The sequence below is a fragment of the Drosophila obscura genome, unplaced genomic scaffold (genome assembly GCF_018151105.1).
Source record: "Drosophila obscura isolate BZ-5 IFL unplaced genomic scaffold, ASM1815110v1 contig_165, whole genome shotgun sequence".
Taxonomy (NCBI): Eukaryota; Metazoa; Arthropoda; class Insecta; order Diptera; family Drosophilidae; genus Drosophila; species Drosophila obscura.
The window spans coordinates 3,223,070-3,242,711 of NW_024542752.1; the positions used below are offsets into that span (position 1 = coordinate 3,223,070).

The 19,642-nt window shown below is 43.2% G+C and overlaps 1 protein-coding gene across 11 annotated transcripts in view; it reads right to left on the bottom strand.

Annotated features, from left to right (window-relative positions):
- Positions 1–19,642, bottom strand: part of LOC111066347 (protein sidekick) — an 87,377-nt gene that overhangs the window by 22,069 nt on the left and 45,666 nt on the right. For all 11 annotated transcript variants that reach the window (XM_041591962.1, XM_041591961.1, XM_041591960.1 and 8 more), the window contains exons 3-4: positions 12,382–12,522; positions 1,189–1,365 (exon numbers count right to left, since the gene is read on the bottom strand). In XM_041591962.1, coding sequence (XP_041447896.1) covers positions 1,189–1,365; positions 12,382–12,522 — 318 coding nt within the window. The remainder of the gene's footprint in view (positions 1–1,188; positions 1,366–12,381; positions 12,523–19,642) is intronic.

A 19,642-nucleotide genomic window follows, 5' to 3' on the forward strand; every position in this document is an offset into this window, starting at 1 on the left:
TAACCTCGCTCATCGTCATCGGCATCGTCATCTTCATCGTCTTGTGGCACACGCCACTCCATCCAATTGCCATCTCTGACCTGGTCCCGACCCCAACTGAGCTTTAAAGGTTATTAGTTCCGTTTAAGCGCACTCCTACAATTAATTAAGTGCTCAAGGCGTTGCTCGACTGCTTCGAGTCAAGCAGTCAGTCAAGTCAGTCAATGGGTCCGTGAGTCTGTGAGTCTGTCAGTGAGAGCCACTCCCAAGAAAACGCCCGTGCCCGTATACGCGGCCATCATCATCATCATCCCCATCCCCATCATCGTCATCGTCATCGTCATGCTCTCATCCTACCCTTCGAGAAGAAGGTCACCAGAACGAAAGGGGAGTGGCTTACAGCAGCAGCTACAGCTACAGCAGTGGAGAGTGCACGGCGGTCGGTCTCATGCCGAGTGCTCGATTTATTAGGTTCAAGTAGTGGGGTAATAAGCACCCAGCACACACACACACACACACACACACACGAGAGAGCTCAAGTGTCACCCACACTTACTTGTCTAATTGTTCGTTACTTGCCTTTCCCCCCACCCAGCATCCCCATGCCCATCATAAAGCACACTCGCTCTACGCCTTGGTCTTGATGTAATTAAGTTCGCATTAAAGAAAAATTAGCAGCTAAACATTCATCAGGAGTGTGTGCTGTGCTGTGCTGTGTAGGAGAGACTCCACCTAAAACCTGCTGCCTAGCTGCATAGTCGACACTTGGAAGGGTCGTCGATTCATTCTCAAAGCCAATCGAACGAGTGATGGACAGCCAAGAGATGACTGTAAGGGTGTACGGGTGTACGGGTTAGGTATTCTTAGGGGCATAATTGGAAACTCAAGTCCCATTGTTATCGTTCCTGCTTGTTCCATTGGGAACGACTTAATCCCCGAAATGCTCCAAATTTAATTTCCAATTATTGTTCCTCCCATTTCGCACATTTACATCATTCCATTGAAGTGAATTTGCTTTGCTTTTGGCTGGACCTGTAGTCGAATGATCGACAGCATACAAGGGATGTCTAATGCGCTTATGTTCCGGCCCTTTGGCTGCCCCAAACAGAATGGAATTATAAGCAAAGTACACACTCCACTCCACTCCACTCCACTCCACTCCAACGCCACTCCACTTCGCTTCACTCTCAAAATCCTTGGCACACTTACAGGCCACTACAACGTCGCTCTTCTCGCTGAATATGGATCCGGCATCGTTCTTGGCAATGCACTGATAGCTGCCCGCATCCTCGCGCCGTGTGCTGTGGAACCGATAGAACTGACTCGATGAGAACTCGCCCACGGACTTGCCGTCCTTCAGCCAACGATATGTCGGCTGTGGATAACCTGCAACGAGAGGAAAGGAAACGAAATTCAAATTAATAATTATTATAGAGATATAGCATTAACTCTCTAGGGGGAAAGGGGAAACCCTACCCTACCCTTCTTCCACTTATCCTCTTAAACCAATAAATTGAATCAGAGAAATCCAGCAAATAAAATGAACTAATGGAGAGTGCCACTGATGGGTGGGGGGTGGTGCCATGAAATTAGCTCAAGGGGGGGGAGGAGGTTTCATTTGATTAATCATGGACCCAATAATGTATGCAGGTAGCACTTTCTCCCCTCCTTTCCTTTCGTTTTGGGAAAACCTTTCTATTGGATCATTTTAAACAGTTTTAACGCCATCCCTGGCCCCCTCTCCCAGCACACACACACACACAATACAAAATACATGGAAATCCCATTCTGGCAAAATAAAACCCAAAATAAAATGAGTGAGAGATTCGGACGGACAGCCGGCCAACAGTTGTTGGAGCTTCCGTCGCCAATCAGGGGGCCAGGTTCAGGATGCCCGGAACTTTGTCCGCACCGCTGGCCCACTGTCCGGGAATTGGAAGCGAGCGACATTTACTGGATGATGTTGGGTCGGTGCAGCAGTCAAGCATTTAAATTAAAGTTGATTTATACGACTCTCCCGCCCATCAGCCCCCGTCAGCGCCGTCCATCTCCCTTTGCGAAATGGAATTGCAATTGGAATGGCTAAACAAAAATTACATGTGAGTGGGCTCTGACCGAACTAAATGAAGCCCTGAATAAAATATGAGATTCACCTAACTGGCCTGGCCACTGGCCGCTTGCCGCTCTTGCCGCTGGACTCTGGGTTGGGTTGCCTTGGACCAGGATGCAACAAGATTCTGCAGGGGTCGAAACGGGCACGGGAACGAGAACGAAACGAAACGAAACGGGAGCAGCAGACAGATTGGATCATCAAGCCATTGGGAACCCTGGAACCCTGACAGAACGACTCTCCTGACTCCTGACTCTCCATCCGGGCTGTGCTTTCAGCGCGTTAGCAAGGCTTTAAACTGGCTCCGGAATGGGTCAAATGGGGGGCTGTTACCCTGTTAATTTTATGTCATCCTGCTTAGGAATTTAGCCGGCTAGTTTTTAGCCCTTTGAGAGGACAAATGATGATCATCAATCAGTGATACCAATTTAGGGGATATCACGATCGATTCCCAATAATTCGTTCAATCTATGATCGATTAATATCCATCCCTTTTGTATGGGTGGGCCCTTCGAGAGATTAGTCTCGCTAACTCGCTACTACCTACAGGGTATCTCTCCCCCAACATCATGATGGCCCAAACGTGGCCAGTGGCAATGCAATTCTCTTCATTCAGTTTGCAGACAAAATTGAATTGAGCCCGAGTTACAAGCGAAACTAGAAACTACAGGCCGAGAATAAGAATCAAATGGAAGCAAACTGGAATCAACTTCAAGCAGAGCAGAGCAGAGCCAGGCAGCAGGGCAGCCAGTGAGGAAGCAGCAGGCAGATACAGGGACAGAGATAGACGGAGATGGAGATGAAGCTGGAGAAGCAGCCAAAAGTTTCCCCAAGTGTTGGCCCAGTAACAGCAGCAGCAGCGGCAGCGGCAAAGAAACAAAAATAAAAAGCCCCAAGGATAAAAAAAGACCAGCCAAGAGCAGGAGGAAGCTGCACAACAACGCGCAAAAAAACAAAAAAAAAAGTTGCCAAAAAAAAAAAAAACGGACCAAAAGGCAAAAGTCTATTTGAGCATTTTGGGCAATGACGCTGCTATAAAATTACAATTTGGGGAATTGTAAGGCAAATACAGACACAGACTAGGACACACACACACACACACACATATGTATGTATACACATGAGAGTGCCGTTAGTCAACAGTAGCAGCCAAAAAAGTAAGAGAAAGAGTAGAGAGGAAGAAAGAAAGAGACGAAGCAGGGAAGCAAACATTCTCCAGCGAAATGTGTCAGCGCTAAATCGAAGCGAGAGTCCAATAAGCCGAGACAAAGAGGGAAAGAGACAGAGAGGGAGAGAGAGCATAGGGACAGGCGTAGGGATAGGTACATATATACCCAGTAGATCCTACCTAATAGGAGAATACCCAATAGTGAGTTTTCCAGGCTAGAGTTACGTATTTTGCTTATTTTTTCCAACTTGAAAGAATTTTCGTAGTTGCGTATTTAATAGGTGGGTGTATGTGTATGTACATATACATACATATTTATATGCTCATATGTAGAGCACACGCTCCAAATTCATCAACATATCTTGAAGATTTTTGATCAATTATTTTTTGTTGAGAGATAATAATAACTACACAAAATATGCAAAAATTTTAATAGGAAATTTTTAATTTAGAAATATTTGTTTTAAGTATATTTCATATTTAAATACATCTTTCGTATTTATGTGTATAAAATAAACTTAATACAAATTTAATATGTTCCTCTCTATCTTCGATGCTATCTACCCGCTATGCATCACGATTACTGGGTATTCAAGCAAAGGGCAGAAGGCAGCAGCAGGCCCTTACGGACTCAATGGCGGCATCACACATTCACCACACACACACACATACATAAATGCATATAGGCAAACACATTTGTGTCTTTGTGTATGTGTAATGAGTTTTTAATAACTAAACTGACAAAAATCCTTTAAGCCAAAGCCATACAAAGTCACTGTCACTCCAAGGGAGCAGCAAGTGCAAAGTAAAAAACCCAAGAAAAGAAAAGAAAAACGACCCAAAAAAAAAAAAAAAGAAAGAACGAGGAAAAAAAGGGAACCCACCCCACGCCGCCCCTTTAAGGAAAAGAGAACCCCAGAGAAGAAATTTACATTCTCTTGGGAAGCGGCCAAAGTCAATCAGATAGTGTGTCAGGAGGGATGGGGTACGGGATTGGAGGGGGGTCTGAAGTGCCCGCTTCTTTAAGCAAAATGAAACCCAAAATGGAACCGACAAAGAACAGAATTCCGAGCTAAAGATTCCATTTCCTATTCCAGCTGGTTTCCCCATCACCATCCCCATCCCACTTCAGCAGACATCTGATCTGACGCGCTGCGCTTCCCCCACCCTAAAAGTTTAAGCAAATTTTTGCTGATTCGCTTATCAATGTAGCCGGGGAATGTTATCAAGTGGCTCAATTCAATCATTCTGAAGATTTTATCCACTTTCCACCCAATCCAGCTGTTGCCCTGTAAAGTGTGCTATGAAATTTGTTCATCTCGCAACAAGTCCTTGTTCTGTGGGCTGTGGTTTTTGTCAACAGCCAAATGCCACTCACTCAATCAGCCATGCAGCCAGCCAGCCAGCCAGCCAGCCAGCCAGTCAGTCAGCCAGCCAGTGAGACAGTCAATCGGTTAGTCAATCAATCAATCAGTCAACTGTATATACATAAATAAGTTCAATAAACAGGCAACGCATTGCCACAAATTGCATTTGTACTCGCACCATGCACCGTCTCAACGTCTCTGGATCTGGATGTGGATGTGGATCTCGATGTGGGGCGGGGATGTGGCCCTTTTGGTGGCACGCATAGCGGAAATTGTTTGAGTTGTGTCTAGAGCATAGCCATCGATTGCATCTAACCGCTCTGCGAAATCAATTGCATCTACACAGAAGCAAAGCAAAGCAGGGCAGAGCAGAGCAGAGCAGAACAGAGACAGAAGGGAAAACGAGAACGAGAAACAGGAACAAGAACAGGAACAGGAACCGACCCAGACCTGGCTCGCAACCTCTGTAGCCTAGGACAGACCAGATCCCAACGTCATTCATAACTCTGGGGGCTATCAGTATGCCACGGCGGGGGCGCACAAGTCCCTTTACCAATCCGTCAGTCTGTGCGCCGTACCCGTCTCCGTCTCCGGCTCATCCTCAACACAGTCGCCGCCGCCCCCCCCTCCATCCAATCAAGTCAAGCCACACACACAGTGCGTATACGTTATATTTACAGTCATTTGAACTTCCACGGTGCTTTTCTTTCGGCGAAACGAGAGGAAGGAAGAGAGGACTGAGGACTTTGACCTAGTATATAGCTCACGGCTCACAGCTCACCATGTCTGTAGCGAAAGTCTGACATAATCTGGTCATCCGGGTTCCCTGGTGGCCCCTTCTAGAGTGTTCAGTATTCGAAAAGAATATATGGAACACACAGAGAGAGAGAGAGGAAGGTGGGGGTTGACTTTTTGCTTTGAATCATGCGATCTACAGTAATTAAGTCTGTGATTTTGATTTTATTTTGATTAAAGGCAGCTAATCCCCTCTCCTTTCTGTGCTGTGATGGAAATTCTTCTAACTTCAGGAACTCCACAGATTGTGTCTGGAGTTTCATAGCTGTGATTAATATTAATTTTTCATTTGTTTTTCGTGCTGTTTGTTTCCATTTTACACATCTTTAGTTGTGCTCTCAGCCTGCTCTGCTGATGGCCACCACAAGTAAGAGCACTCGGCAAAAATTAGCATAGTAAAAAAAACACACACTTCTAGTTAAATTCAATTTTAAATTTATATATGGTTAAATAAATATTATAATTTTAGTATTTATTTATATTTAATATATTTTATATATAATATATATATTTATATATGATTAATATATTTCATTACAATATGAACTATATTTATTTTAAATATTTGAATATTAATGGTAATGGTAAGTGGAAAAAATGACTGGAATAAATATTAAATCCAATTCTAAATCTTAAATTCTCAGGGCTTGTTTCTCTGCGTGTATATCCTTCTATGGAAAATGTCTCTGAGAAATTTCTACTTCTGTTTGTGTTCTGTTGTTGTTTGTGTGGCAGCCATGGCACATGGTTACTAAATTATGCACAGTGCAATGCGCTGACGCCTTTTGGAACAGGCCAACAAAACAGCAGAACAACCAAACAAACAACAACAGCCATCAGCCATCAGACAGGTGTACGCTTGTACGGTTGTTCACTGGATGTGCTGCAAGTTGCAACACACTCGAAGCGAAGCGTGGTGCAAACTTTAAAAGTGCCTAAAAGGCTTTTTCGCTTTCGTTATATTTTTTGTTTGTTTTTCACTCTCTGCTTTTCTGCTGTTCGTTTTACTCGTCGCTGTCGTTGTCGTCGTAGTCGTAGTCGTAGTCGAAGTTGCTATGCATTTAACTTTTGTGCCTTTACCATTGTTTACATATTTTGTTAGTCTCCTTCTCTCCGCTTCGCCCTTCGTTTCGCTCCTTCTTTTGCCCCATTTCTGTTTTGCAACTGTCCACCACCACACACGAGTGGTACGGGCAATTTTTTGTTTTTCTGCCACACATTGCGGCTTGAGATGTTTGTGTTGTTGTGTGGGTTCTGCTGGATGATATTTTTCATTGCAGAATTTAGAGTATATCCAAAGAGCTTTAGGCCCTATGGTGCAGCATCCACTAGCCTGACAAACGATGCGAATTATCACCAATAAGAATATTAATATGGATCCCCCGGGATCTGTTTGTAATTCAAAATATTTAAAGTTGCAACATTTTTTTTTTTGTTTTCACACTGGGAAGCCCACAAAGACTCAAAGTGGTCATGTGAATCACTTTCTCTAGACTATGATTTTGATTTGTTTGTGCTTTTCTTTTCCAAATGTTACATCTCAGCTTTAATTCCATTTATAATTTCAAAGGAAGGTTTCCTTTTCACAGGAAATGTACAGCAGGGAGTATCCAAGTCCAGGATTGGCACAGGCAGATCACTTTCATATTGGATATATTGGAATATAGATCAGAGAAAAAATTCGAATTCCCTGAAAGACCTTTTAAATGTTTCAGATAATTTAAGCCAACCTAAAAAGCAAAGGTTTTTATGTATGTGTGTATTTATACATATATCATTAAATTGCAAGAGTATTCCCATGATTCAACCCTGAAAATATTGTATCTGCGTAATTTTTTTTTTCTTGTTTTACAAATTCTCCAATTTTAGTTCGTTTTCTCGTCCTCAAAAAACCATTTAGCACAGCCTTCCATCACACTTCAGCCGAAGATGACGACACGAGTTGCATATAGGCATATCGTTCAAGCTCTCCTCCCTTCCCTTTTTGGCTTTTTTCAGCCCACAACGATAAGATGCTGCTGGCAAGCGTAAACAAGAGGATTTTCAGAGCCACAGCAAAAGAAGAAGCCAGCAGCAGCAGCAGCATTTAAAGTAAGTAGAGGCAAAAGGAGAACAACAATAAAAGCAATCACAAAGAACAGATGCAGCAAAGGAGAGAAAAGCCCAAGAAGTACCAGCAGGGGAGCAGCAGCATGAGAAGCAGCAGCAGCAGACAGAGAGAAAGAGAAAATAGAAGAAAGCTTTTAATACCCTTACAAATTAATCGTTTTATATTTGATCATTTAAGTTGACAAACGGAAAAAAATTGAATCAAATGGCACCACAATACATATGCATGTGTATTTTATTCCATTTTAGGCTGAATGATACATACATATGTATGTATGTATATTTATCTGCTGAATTAACATCCAAATGCGACAATATGATACTCGTATTTTGAGGGAGGGAGGCACCCCACAAACTTCATTTGATGCTAATACAAAATAGATCGGATATTAAATATGTTTTATTTGTTTTGCAGTAAATGAATATACCCTCTGAAAGGGTATACAAACATACATATATGGTACAAAAAACTGCGACAAAAAGCTGGCACCACCAAAAACAATAGTTTGCAATTTTTGAGCTTACTTTTTTCTTCCTTCCTCTCCTCTATTCTCCTTTTTTCCTCCTTTCACCACTTCCCCTTTCCCCTTACCCTTTGCAGCATCTTCTACTTATTCCAGTTTCTGTTGGTTGTTTGTTTGCAAGCGACGACGAGGAAAATGAGAAAATGTGGGGAGGAGGAGCAGCAGCAGAAAATGCAAAAGGAGAGGGCATAAGGAGCTAACGATTGCAGTCGAGTTTCAAGGAGAGGAGACTGGGGACTGTAAGTAACCACGCACGCGAATGCCGACTGTGTCTCCAACTGTTTCCTGCATCCCTTCCTCCCACCCCCCGCTCCCTGCCACAGACCAAGCACTCTTACCACTTATACCCCCGAACACCGTAAATGGCAAGGGGTATATTTTCATTCTATTGACTTTTAAGCCTATGAACATATTATGGCATCCAAAATTAAGTGAAGGCATCTGCCCTTCGTGCAGCATTGCAGCTGCCATAATTTCCCATAAACGAACGGACAAAAATTTGTTTTGAATAAGTTGAAAAAATATCCTCTTTGGGGGGATTTGTTTTTACGAAACAGTTTAATAATTAAAATCCAAAATATTAAAAATTATTGGATGAAATATTACTTGAATATTAACTGCTATCAGTTGTTAAACAGAATTGTGGAACTGTGTTATGGACTCACATCCGGACTATCACCGGGTATCTCTTTTGTCGAGGTTTGCTTGTGCTCTGTTCATTCTCTCTATAGATGCTGCCTCTCTCCCTCTCTCTCTCTCTCCACCCTTTATGTTTCTTGGTGCATTTGCCGCTGAAAACAGCTTTGGCGGCTTTTGTTCTTGTTGTTTTTTGTTGTTGCCATTTATAAAAGTCTTTGTTGCAAGTGAATGCGCTACATTTGCGCGAAGCAACAACAGAACAAGAAGCACAAGAAAAGCCGACTGCTCCTGCCCCCACTCTGCCCTCTCTCGCTCTCACTCTCTCTCTCTGTTCTCCTCACACACATACTCTAATGCTGCCACATCGCATTTCATTTTGTTGGCCAGAAAACAATTCCCTCCATACACAAACACACACAGAAACACTTTGCTTAGCTTTTTGTGCCGCTTGCATGCCCTACACTGGGCTGGCTGGTGGGGCATATTCGCTAGGGTATTTCCAATCTCTTGCCATATACAATCCATCCAACACAACACGACAGAGCCGAGTTTTAGAAAGGATTTTTCGCTTTGCTCTTCCACTGGCATTTGCATAAACGTTGGCAGTGCACAGTGGGTGAAACGGCCAATCAAGTCTATACAAAATTATAAACAACTATCAATACAGATATTAGAACATGGTAAATATTTTTTTTATTTTTTTTTTTAATTATTATTATTATTATTATTATTATTATTATTATTATTTTTATTATTCATTTATTTTTATTAAAATTATATATTGTATTATTTATATTTTTATTTATTTATTTTATTTTTTTTTTATTATTTTATTATTATTATTATTTTTTTTTTATTAAACCATGGTAAATGTTTGTATTTATTATTATTTTTGTAGCCTCTGTTTCCAGGTCCTGTGTACAGGTGAGAACAGTCATATGACTGCTCTTCCCTTACGATTTTGGGTTGGAATGAAAATTAACGTAAGCAATGGATCCGCGTACAGGGTAGGGTACTGGTACTGGTATTGGTATAGTTTTCACATCTTCTTTTCTTGCATTTTCTCAGTCTCACTCCCATTTCTTATTCTTGTTTAGTTTTCATGATTGTCGCGAAAGAAACACTGCCAAAGAGACCAAAGGAAGCGCAGCAGAGAGAGGAGTGAGGAGACGGAGGTGGGGGTGTGGGAAACTCGTTTTCACTTGAGAATCTATCGGAAAAACTAGGCGAAAAAACATCCAGCATCAACGACGCACCAAAAACACTAAAAAGGGGGAACAAAAAAAAAAGGAAAAAATTCCTTATATAGACAGCCGCTGCTATTCACCTGCTTTTACCTTTGCCAACGTATCCCCATCCCCATGCCCATGCCCATGCCCACCATTTTGTCCCATCAACTATATTCAGGGAGGAGCTCTGGTGCAAGTATCTCGTGTGTGTTCTGTGTGTGTGTGTGTTGACAGCTAAAACCGCCAAAGTGACTGCAAACGCGAACGTCGTCGCTTGTTGCCGCATGTGTGACAAAGCCAAAAAAAAATATAAAAAACCACAACAACAACAACAACGACAGCTCCTGCCACCAGCAACAACAACATCTACATCATCATCATCACCATCATCATCATGATGTATGAACACCTAAGAGCAGCTTAAGAGATTCCCATTTGTTTGGTGTTTTTTTTTCTTTCTTCCCTTTTTCTATACCATTTGTTGCATACCCTTTTGGAGGGTAAGACTTTCAAAGACTATAAAATGCCAAGATTTTGCATGAGCAACAAATTCCATTTCAATTTTTCAGCATCCAAAAATAATATACAGTCTTTGGCGAGTCTTACGTTTCGGTGTGCAGCATCTAAGAACCAAATCGTCTGTGGTCTAGCGGCTTGGGCAGAGCATTTAGAGCACAAAAGCCAAAGGATGCAGCACAAGTGCAGTATCTAAAGCTTCGGCTTTCGGCTTTCGACTTCCCCTTCTCTTTTTTTTTGGCCGGAGCTGCAGCTTGACGCCTGCCGCTTATGCAAAGTGTATGGCTCTTGGGTGACATTCCATAGATCCCCTCCCCCACCCACCGCATACTCGTAGACAACGACGATGACACACAGGGCACAGAAAGCCCTGGATTCGTGTATGCGTGTGTGGCAGATTGAATTGCTCAAATGTGCATCAAAACGACCGCGCGACGACAAACACCACAGAAGCCAAGCCAGCCAGCCTGCCAAGCCAGCCAGCCAGCCAAGCCAGCCAGCCACCGGGCATCAAAGTCAAATCAAATCTCTCCACATCCGACAGCTCACCCTTCCACTCGGCGGTAACGTCACTTCTATATGGGAATGCGAACGACACAGTAGGACATTTAATAATTACTATTTAAAATAGTGATTTATGAACAGGAAGAAAGCTCAGAAAGGTAACGATTTAGAAACTTTCCACTAATACATATAAAATAATTATTAAAATTAAAAAACTTTGAGATGGCATAGTAAAACAAAATCTAATTGTTTGTAGCTGTAAATATTTTAGTTTCAGAGATTTTTACTCTAGGTGCACATAATTTGTATATGATACTCGTTTGATACTCGCATGATACTCGTATGATACTCATTTGATACCTGCCTGTGACATTAAAATCTAGCCGTAAACCTGCTATATTTAGGGGGTGGAGGGGAGGGGTACACCATTGTTAGCCGGAAAATACTTTCAAATAAAAGTACGAGTACCTTTGGCCTGCCGCTTAGCTGCTATTTGCCATCTTAAATAAGATACTCGACGCGCACAGCAGTCACCAAAGTCCCCCCGGCCCGAGTACATATTTTACGAAAAATTTTGCGAATCCGCTGGCCATAAAATACTACAAGCAACCAGGCTACGTGGGCATCAAAGGGGAGTGGTTGGCAGACGGGTAGAGTGGGGAGGGGGAGCCGTAAACAGCAGTAGCCGAAGGCTATGGTTAGAATAAAGTTCATAACATTTCATATATTTTTTTTTCGGGGAACAGGCGGCACACACAGCATGAGTGTGGTGGGGATGGGAGGGGATCGGATGGTATGGGACCATTGTAAGGTAAACACACAGAATATGAAACCGATACTCGAAACTGTCAAATGCAGGACAAGGACGTGAACGTGAACGAGAACGAAGCCCAAGAGAGGCCCAAGAGGAAACATTACGTGTACCTGGAGTGCGGTGCGGTCATTGTCCAAGCTGGCCCGGGCGGACCGGACAAGACCGAACCGGACCGGAGCTTGGCAACGGCAACAGCAACGGCGACGCCCTTAAGCTCTTAAAGGATTACACGAGCGGCCGTTTTGGGAATGGGCGCACGGGGACACGGTCACGGACACGGCTCGGACACCCGCCCCAGCTGGGGGAAACCCCATAAAAGTTATTGTTTTTCTACTTAATTATCTTTCAAAAGCGCGCGGCGTACGGCGCACGAAAGAAAGAAAAAGTGTTTTCGTTTATGGTTTCATTTTACACCCCCAGACACAGACACAGACCCAGACCCAGACCCACAGTCCAAGTTCGAGTCATAGTCGAAGTTGGAGTCGCAGACCCAAACTCCAATCCGAATACCCGTCTCCGTTGCCAACATTGGGCTTAGCTTAGCTGTTTGGGGCGCTTTGAGGGACAAGTGTTATATTTAGAATGGAAAAAGGACCCCTCTGCAGTAGTTGGGAGGCAAAAACTTACCCAAAGCATGGCACTGTAGGATCTTGGTGCTGCCCTCGCTCACAATCGAGCCCGATGACGATGGGTGTGTGGTAAAACGTGGCGCCTGAAGTTGTTGCTGCTGCTGCTGGACCAGCTGCTGTTGTTGCTGCGGATTGGCATCTAAAATAAACGAGAGAGAAAGAGAGAGTGAGCGAGGTAAGGGTAAGAATGATGGACACTTTTAGTTCAAGTTGTCAATGGTTTCAAGGAATTTGCTAAACTTAGGTCTAAGTAATTTTTGTTAGGACTCTTCACCCACCGCGCTTTCCACAAGGTGAGCAGCTATTTTCAGCTATTTCATCTTCAGTTAAAGATAAAAAAGCAAGGTTTTTGGGTAGGATTAAACGGATGCTTTCAATCGATAAATACAGTCTTGGCAGAAATGGAAACTATGGGTAAACAATCAATGAATGATCTCTTAGAGAGCGACGCAACCAAAATGTTAAAAAGTATGACAAAAAAAAAAAAAAAATTCATTAACTACAAACCGAAAGTCCTGCTGCATATTGGCGATAAAATATCCGAAAAAGGGGATTTAACTTTCGCAGGTAAATCCCATACAGATCCCACAATTCATCCATAGAATGGCATATTTTGAAAGGAAATACATTTACATATACTTTACAGACCAATTGTGGAAGAGGCACTAGATTTGGTTTGGCTTTTGGCTTAAATCCGAGAGGTTTATAGATGGAAATATTTGATTTATGTACTGGAGTGGGGGGAAGCCAAAGGACGACCACTGAAATAACCTGAAACTGTTCTCATACGAGTATGCGAGGGAACAACAGAGATCGATGGCAGTTGCAGTTGCGTTCCACATTTCAAATTTACCATTTCACATTTACCATTTCTTTCTTATTTTGATTTAATTTTTTTTTTTTTTTTGGGTATATCAGTGGTTTCTGTTTCTGTTTTCTGGACAAAGTAAATTTGGTTTGCGGAACAACAGCAATATGACGGGGAGGGGCACAATAAATTGCAACTTTATTGAAAAACATGGCCAAAAAAGAAGAAAAAAAAACCCCCCCGCATATTATTTCGTGTGTGTAAAAAATATCACATGTCATGTATGGATGTATGGATGTATGCACATATTTCCAATTTTATTTTTGTACCTAATTTTATTTTAATTCCATTTTTTGCATTTTTATTTAATTTTCAGACACATATCGAACCCAAAACTGAAATCGAGCAGCTCCTGGATAGCAGACGTAACTGAAAAATGAAAAATTAACAAACAAAAAAGCAACCATTGACTATGCACATATACCCTTCCCATTAGTAGTTTACCATCAAAACTCGAGTCGAGTTGCAATTCTCTTTTGCAGCATTCGCTTGTGCGTCTCGAGTCGAGCATCATGTATTCCCATTGCTGGTTTTAAGAACAAATAGCAAGAGTTAACAAAGGATGTCTTTGGCAGTAGGAATCTTTATTGGGATCGCAAGTAAATAAAATAAATACCACTTCTAATTAAATTTCCGAAATTCCTGAACAATTCTCTTGCAGAACAAACGGGTTCCCAAACGGGTGCATGTAACCTTATAGAGGATGTACCGGAAAACAAACAGAATTCAGCTACCCCTCCCACACTCTAGCATTACAAACAATTTGGTGGGATTATAAATTCGTTTTGCAGAACAATATTTTATACATTTTGGCCTCCAAGGACACCAAGCGGAGTGGCAGAGTAAATTATTTTTAAAAAATATTCACACACACAGATACGCCCGGACACAGACACAGATGTGTGGTGCAATATTGACAATTATCAAGGGAGCGAAAAATCGCTCATTCATTGGAAGCGGAAAACTTTACCTTAAATCGTGATGGAAATCGGTAAAAAATGCCGGAAATTTGATTAGATAAATGCTTTTATTGATTTAGAATAGAATCATCAATTCTAGGGGGCTATATAGTCCCAGCTGTGCCACAAAGGAAGGAAGGAAGGCTCCTCTTAAATTTAAAAAAATATAAAATTACAGTAAACACAACTGTACTTTAACGCTGCGACTTTACTTGGAGAGCAATCATAGCTGCGCACCTGCATTGTACTTTCCCTCAACGCCTGTTGCTTGGGGGTGGCGGGGCATCCATTACCAATCCGATTTCGGACAATGGTATGATAGTTGATTTAATGCCTGTTAAATGTGCATTTTACGAGTCGATTGTTTGCCACCTGATTGCCGTCGCACAGCACAATGGGCTGCCCCATTCATTAGTGCATGCCTCAACGGATTGACGCTGCGTCCTGCCTGTTCGATATTGCCTGCTCAATGTTGGCTGTATATATTCGTGTTGTTTGAGCTGTTGTTTTGGGTTCAGCTCGGCCCAATGGCGCCTACGGCCACAGGCGGCCACCGGAGTCGTTGTTGCCATGATGAGAGTCCATCCATTCATCTATTCATTCATTCAACCATCCATCTATCCATCCATACATTGGTGTGGCAGGTGACCCACTCACACGGCCAGCCCCCCCCCCTTTGCTACCCAGTGTCCTGTCCACCCGTCAAACAAAGCAGGCGTTAAATTGCCAGCACGGAATCCAGGGGAGTACGGGCTGCTGGCTGCTGCTGGTTGCTGCTTCTTCTGGCACGCTCTTGTCAGCGATGTTGCTGCTGTTGCTGCTGCTGATGCTGCTCTTGGTTTCATTTGCTTTGCTCTGGTCTCTGGGGTTTCTGCGGTTGATTTTCTGCGCATGCGCAGCGACCGCGTATTGCATGGCTTCGTCATCGGCATCGGCTTCCCATCCCTCCCCATCCCTACCATACGGGGCGGGGGACATTTGATATGGTATGACACTTACAGGTCTGACAACCTTGTTGCTGCCTCAACTGCTTCGCAACTGCAACACTGCCCCTGTGCCTGTGCCTGTCCCTGCCCCCTTGCAAGGCTGCAGCTGCTGCTGGGGTTTTTAGTGATGCGCTCAATTTGCAACACGCACTCAAGTGCTGCAGGCCACTGAAGACAGACAGGAAACTATGTCAGCCTTAGTCTCATACCATACCGCATGCCGCATGCCTCATGCCTCATTTCTCATTCCTCAGCAGCAAGAGCAAGAGCAACAGCAACAGCAACCCTCTCGAGCAGCCCACGACACTTGTCCTCAGCATATTGGGCTGGGCTTTTGTTGCCTGAATTTGTTTGCCCAATGCCTGCTGCCCCCAAACACACACACACACATGTGTGTGTGTCTACCCCTAGCCCCTAAGCAGCCTTCGTCCATTCTCTGGCAGACAGGCCATGAAACGCCAGGCAGGCGGATTCCCAAGTAACTTCCTCATGAGGCATCTCAAGTTAATGATAAAACACACACAAACACACACACATACCCACGGACCCATGCTGTGAGTGTGAAATGGGATAATGCTACAAGTAGTGATAGCATCGGCCAACTCAGCTCTGCTCTGCTCTCGTTCCCTTTCAAGTGGATGGACGCTGCAGAGGCAGGAGCGGCTGCGCGATTCGGTTGCCCAGAATTCCTGGGTGGGCCCCGGGCAGCAAGGGATACGCTGAGCCCACAGAACAAGAACTCATAGCTAATGTTGCAGTTCAGGACTGTTCAGTTAGGTCTGGCCCGAACCTAGCCATATCCAATGACATTTTTACATCTATTTATGTGGCAATAACGTCTCAAGATCTCTCAGATACAATTCCAATTTATTCGTGTTCATCATCTGTTAGATGTGTTGGATCGTAGCTGAAAGTATCTGGCAATGGGATATATCCTACGAGTATATTTCCCATAGATCAAGTTATGTATATTCCACGTATTCTGTTGCTCCCAACTTATTTCCAGAGTGGCCCGCTTCGTTTGTTTGGCTGTCAATCAATCCTCCTGCAGGCCACACACACCCAACACCCAAGCACACACACTGTGCTCCCCCCCACAGCCCCTGTCAACTGCCACCATCTGCATTCAAGTTTGGAGAGTCTCTCAACTAATTTTCATGTTGTCTGCACGACGAGCACGGCACATCAATCAAACTTTAACCCGCACAAACAATTCAAACTTGATTTCTTCGGTTTAGCTATGCTCTGTCTCTGTCTCCGTCTCCCACTCACACTCACACTCCCCTGCCCACTCTCTGTCTCTCTCTCTCTTTAGTCCATATTTCAGAGCCAGCAAATACTTTCCCAAAAGTTAAAAATCTACGAAAATAGTAGGGGCGCTTAAGTGAAGAAAAGTGTTGGCTTGTGCCTGACAGTTTTAGTGTTTTTTTTTTTTGCGGATTTTAAGTATGGCTGCGGGATGTGTTGGAATTGCACTCGCACGATGACTGATGACTGCAATCGATAAACGACCCGTTTACATTTCAATCATAGAAAATACATATTTAAAATATTGCATGTGCATTTATTGTTTATCTATTTGATTATGGATTTTTTCTGATATATTTATTGGCATTTATTCGGTTTGTACTTTCTCTTGCTTTCGTTACGGCCATCGGCTGTACCGCTGGCCCCTATAATTGGGCGGAACATTCACGTTAATGATCGCATTTAAATTTCGTTCAAATATAGAAATACTCGTACGAACAATACAATTAACAGAGACAGAAAGAGAGAGAGAAAGAAACGGAGTAAACGAATGAGAGAACGCGAGAACTGAGACCAAGGCAGAAAGAGAAAAAAAACAGTCAGAGACACAGAGAGAGGCAGAGAGAAAGCGAGCTAGGAATTAATAATAAATGGACGACAAATTTTCAATAATAATAAAAATTCTCACCCCAAAGAGAAAAATTATTTTAGGCAGGGGCGGGGAATGGGGAACCAGTACACATTCGGGGCAAGGGAGAGGGGGGGCGGCACACCGTTGGTGGAGGAGGATTTTCGGTAATTATAGACTTCGAATGAGGTGCGGAGTACAGCGGGTATGGTTTCCCTCGGGGGTTGTGGGAGATTTCCAAACTCAAGAAGCGAATAATTTATACAAAAAAAAAAAAAATTACGCCCCTCCAAATCCCACTTAAACCGCATGCGACGCCTTAAATTACTTTTGAGCGTGCTGGCGGGCAAGGGAGAGGCATAGAAGATGTACATACCATATGTGCAGGGAGAGGGAGATGGGTAGCTGGGTATGTACAAACATACATGGGTACATACATATGTGGAGGAATAGGCAGTTGTGTGGGTCAATAAGGGTCAGGGGAAAGAAGAGGGTGTGTCACTGCACACCCATACCATACCCAGAGGATGCACAAAAATATACAAATTTAAGCTTTTTAGTCACTCCTGCTCCTACGTTTAATCGATTCATTTTCCCATCGTTCCAGAGTGCTGCGCTACAAAACCACAAAGAACATAATTTTTGTGGCAGATTTTTAGAATAAAGGGTATCTGTTGTAGTCGTCAAGTTAAGATCAAAATAAAGATGAAATGCAAAGTAGCATCAGAGTCCCGTTTGTTATTGCCAGTGCTTTGTATTTGCAGAGAGCCGAAGAGTGTGGGCCGCCTTAGTGTTGTTGTTGCTGAGAGAGAGAGAGCAGTAGAAATTTCTGTGAACGAGAAGAGAGCCACAGCATGCAGCATTTGCGAGAGCATGCATTGGGGAAGAGAAGCAAAGCTCGTAGATAAATTGAAGATCAAAAGATAAGACAATTGCGACTGCACTGAACTGCGCTCTCAAAGCAAAATAAAAACAAAATGCAAGAAGGGAAGCCAGCCAGGCAGCCAGCCAGCCAGCCAGCCAGCCAGGGTGTCCAACGATCAAGAGATTGTGGCATCCAACAGCTGATTCCATGTGAGTTGTGTATTCCCTCAGTTTTAAAGGCTTAAGCTGATGATCAAGATCGTAGCATTATACCTGTACTAAAAATCGAATAACTATATCGAATAAGGAACGGCATATCCACGAGAATAACAGAACGCCTTCTGTCCGCACTCTGGGGCCGCTTTCCCTGCTTCGTTTCGTTTCGTTTCATTTCGTTTAATTAAATTTCATTTTATTTCGTTGCCAGCTGACGTTTCTGTCGTTTGTCAAATGGAGGTTACCCACAGTGCACCTCTCTAACCATCTTTGCAGCACTATTCTCTCTTTATCTCTGTTACCACCCCCCTCCCGACCAGTGTTCATTCCTGGTTTGCTCTCTGCCTGACCAACAGCCGCCGTTGACACGTCTCATAAATTTCATGGCTGTCGCTGGTCCGTTGCCTAATCCGCGTTTTCCTTTCCATCTCTTACTCCTCTTTTTCCCTCTCTCTCCCACTGTCTCTCTCTGGTGTCACGTGAGAAATTGCACCTATCATTTTTCCTTCCTCTCCGCTTGCTCTCTCTCTCTCTCTCTTTTTTTTTTCTCTCCCGTCACATCTTTCACTGGTGCTATATTTATTCCTTCAAATTCATTTCGTGATTTAATCTTAAATCTATTGCCACCATGTAAAATCACGTAATGGGGGGTAGGGGGATCCGAAAATTGGGGTATGTGTCCAAGGGATTGAAGACATTATTCAATCACGAAAATTTTAAATCTCAAGTGACATTGTGACAAAAGCAGCAGGCAGAATCAGTGAAGTCCCAGTCCCAGGAACCAACCAAAGACCAAAAACCAAAGATAAACTTGCAACTCGAATTCCCCGTCGCTCTGTGGGGCATTGAATCTATGCAAAGTTGGAATGCGACAAATGGCCAAATTGGGACTACCAAGAGAACTGTGACTAGACAACTAGACAGCCAGCTGCAAGGACAACTGCTATAACAATCGCATGTTGCAACTTGCAGGCGAAGGCGAAACTATTAAAATGACATTTCCCAAAATTCTTGGCACCCAAGCGGCGAAAAGGGGTGGGGGGTGCCGAGCACAAGACATTGCAACACACACACACACACACACACACACACACATGTGTGCGAGTATGCGGTGCTGGGCAGAAAGTCCTCGACACAACTCCAAACTGAATTAACTGAAGGAATACCCCAAAATGGGGAATAGAAATTATAACAGAATATTGTATGCTCTTAGAGTTGGCGAAAGATGAAAGATTGAGATTGATAGAAGAGATATATAAGATATATATATAAATATATGTATAATATGGATGTAATATGCATATGCAATAGGGAAAGATACTCGTACAGATGCAGCATGGATTGCATGGATCAGGAATATCTTGAAACACGCAAAAGGAATAATCTGCCTGCGAATATCTATAGAGTCATGGATGAGTGATTATAAAGCACCTGTAACCAGTTGTAACTCCCTTAAATCGAATCAGTTTTCCACTCTTGAAGAATTTTAA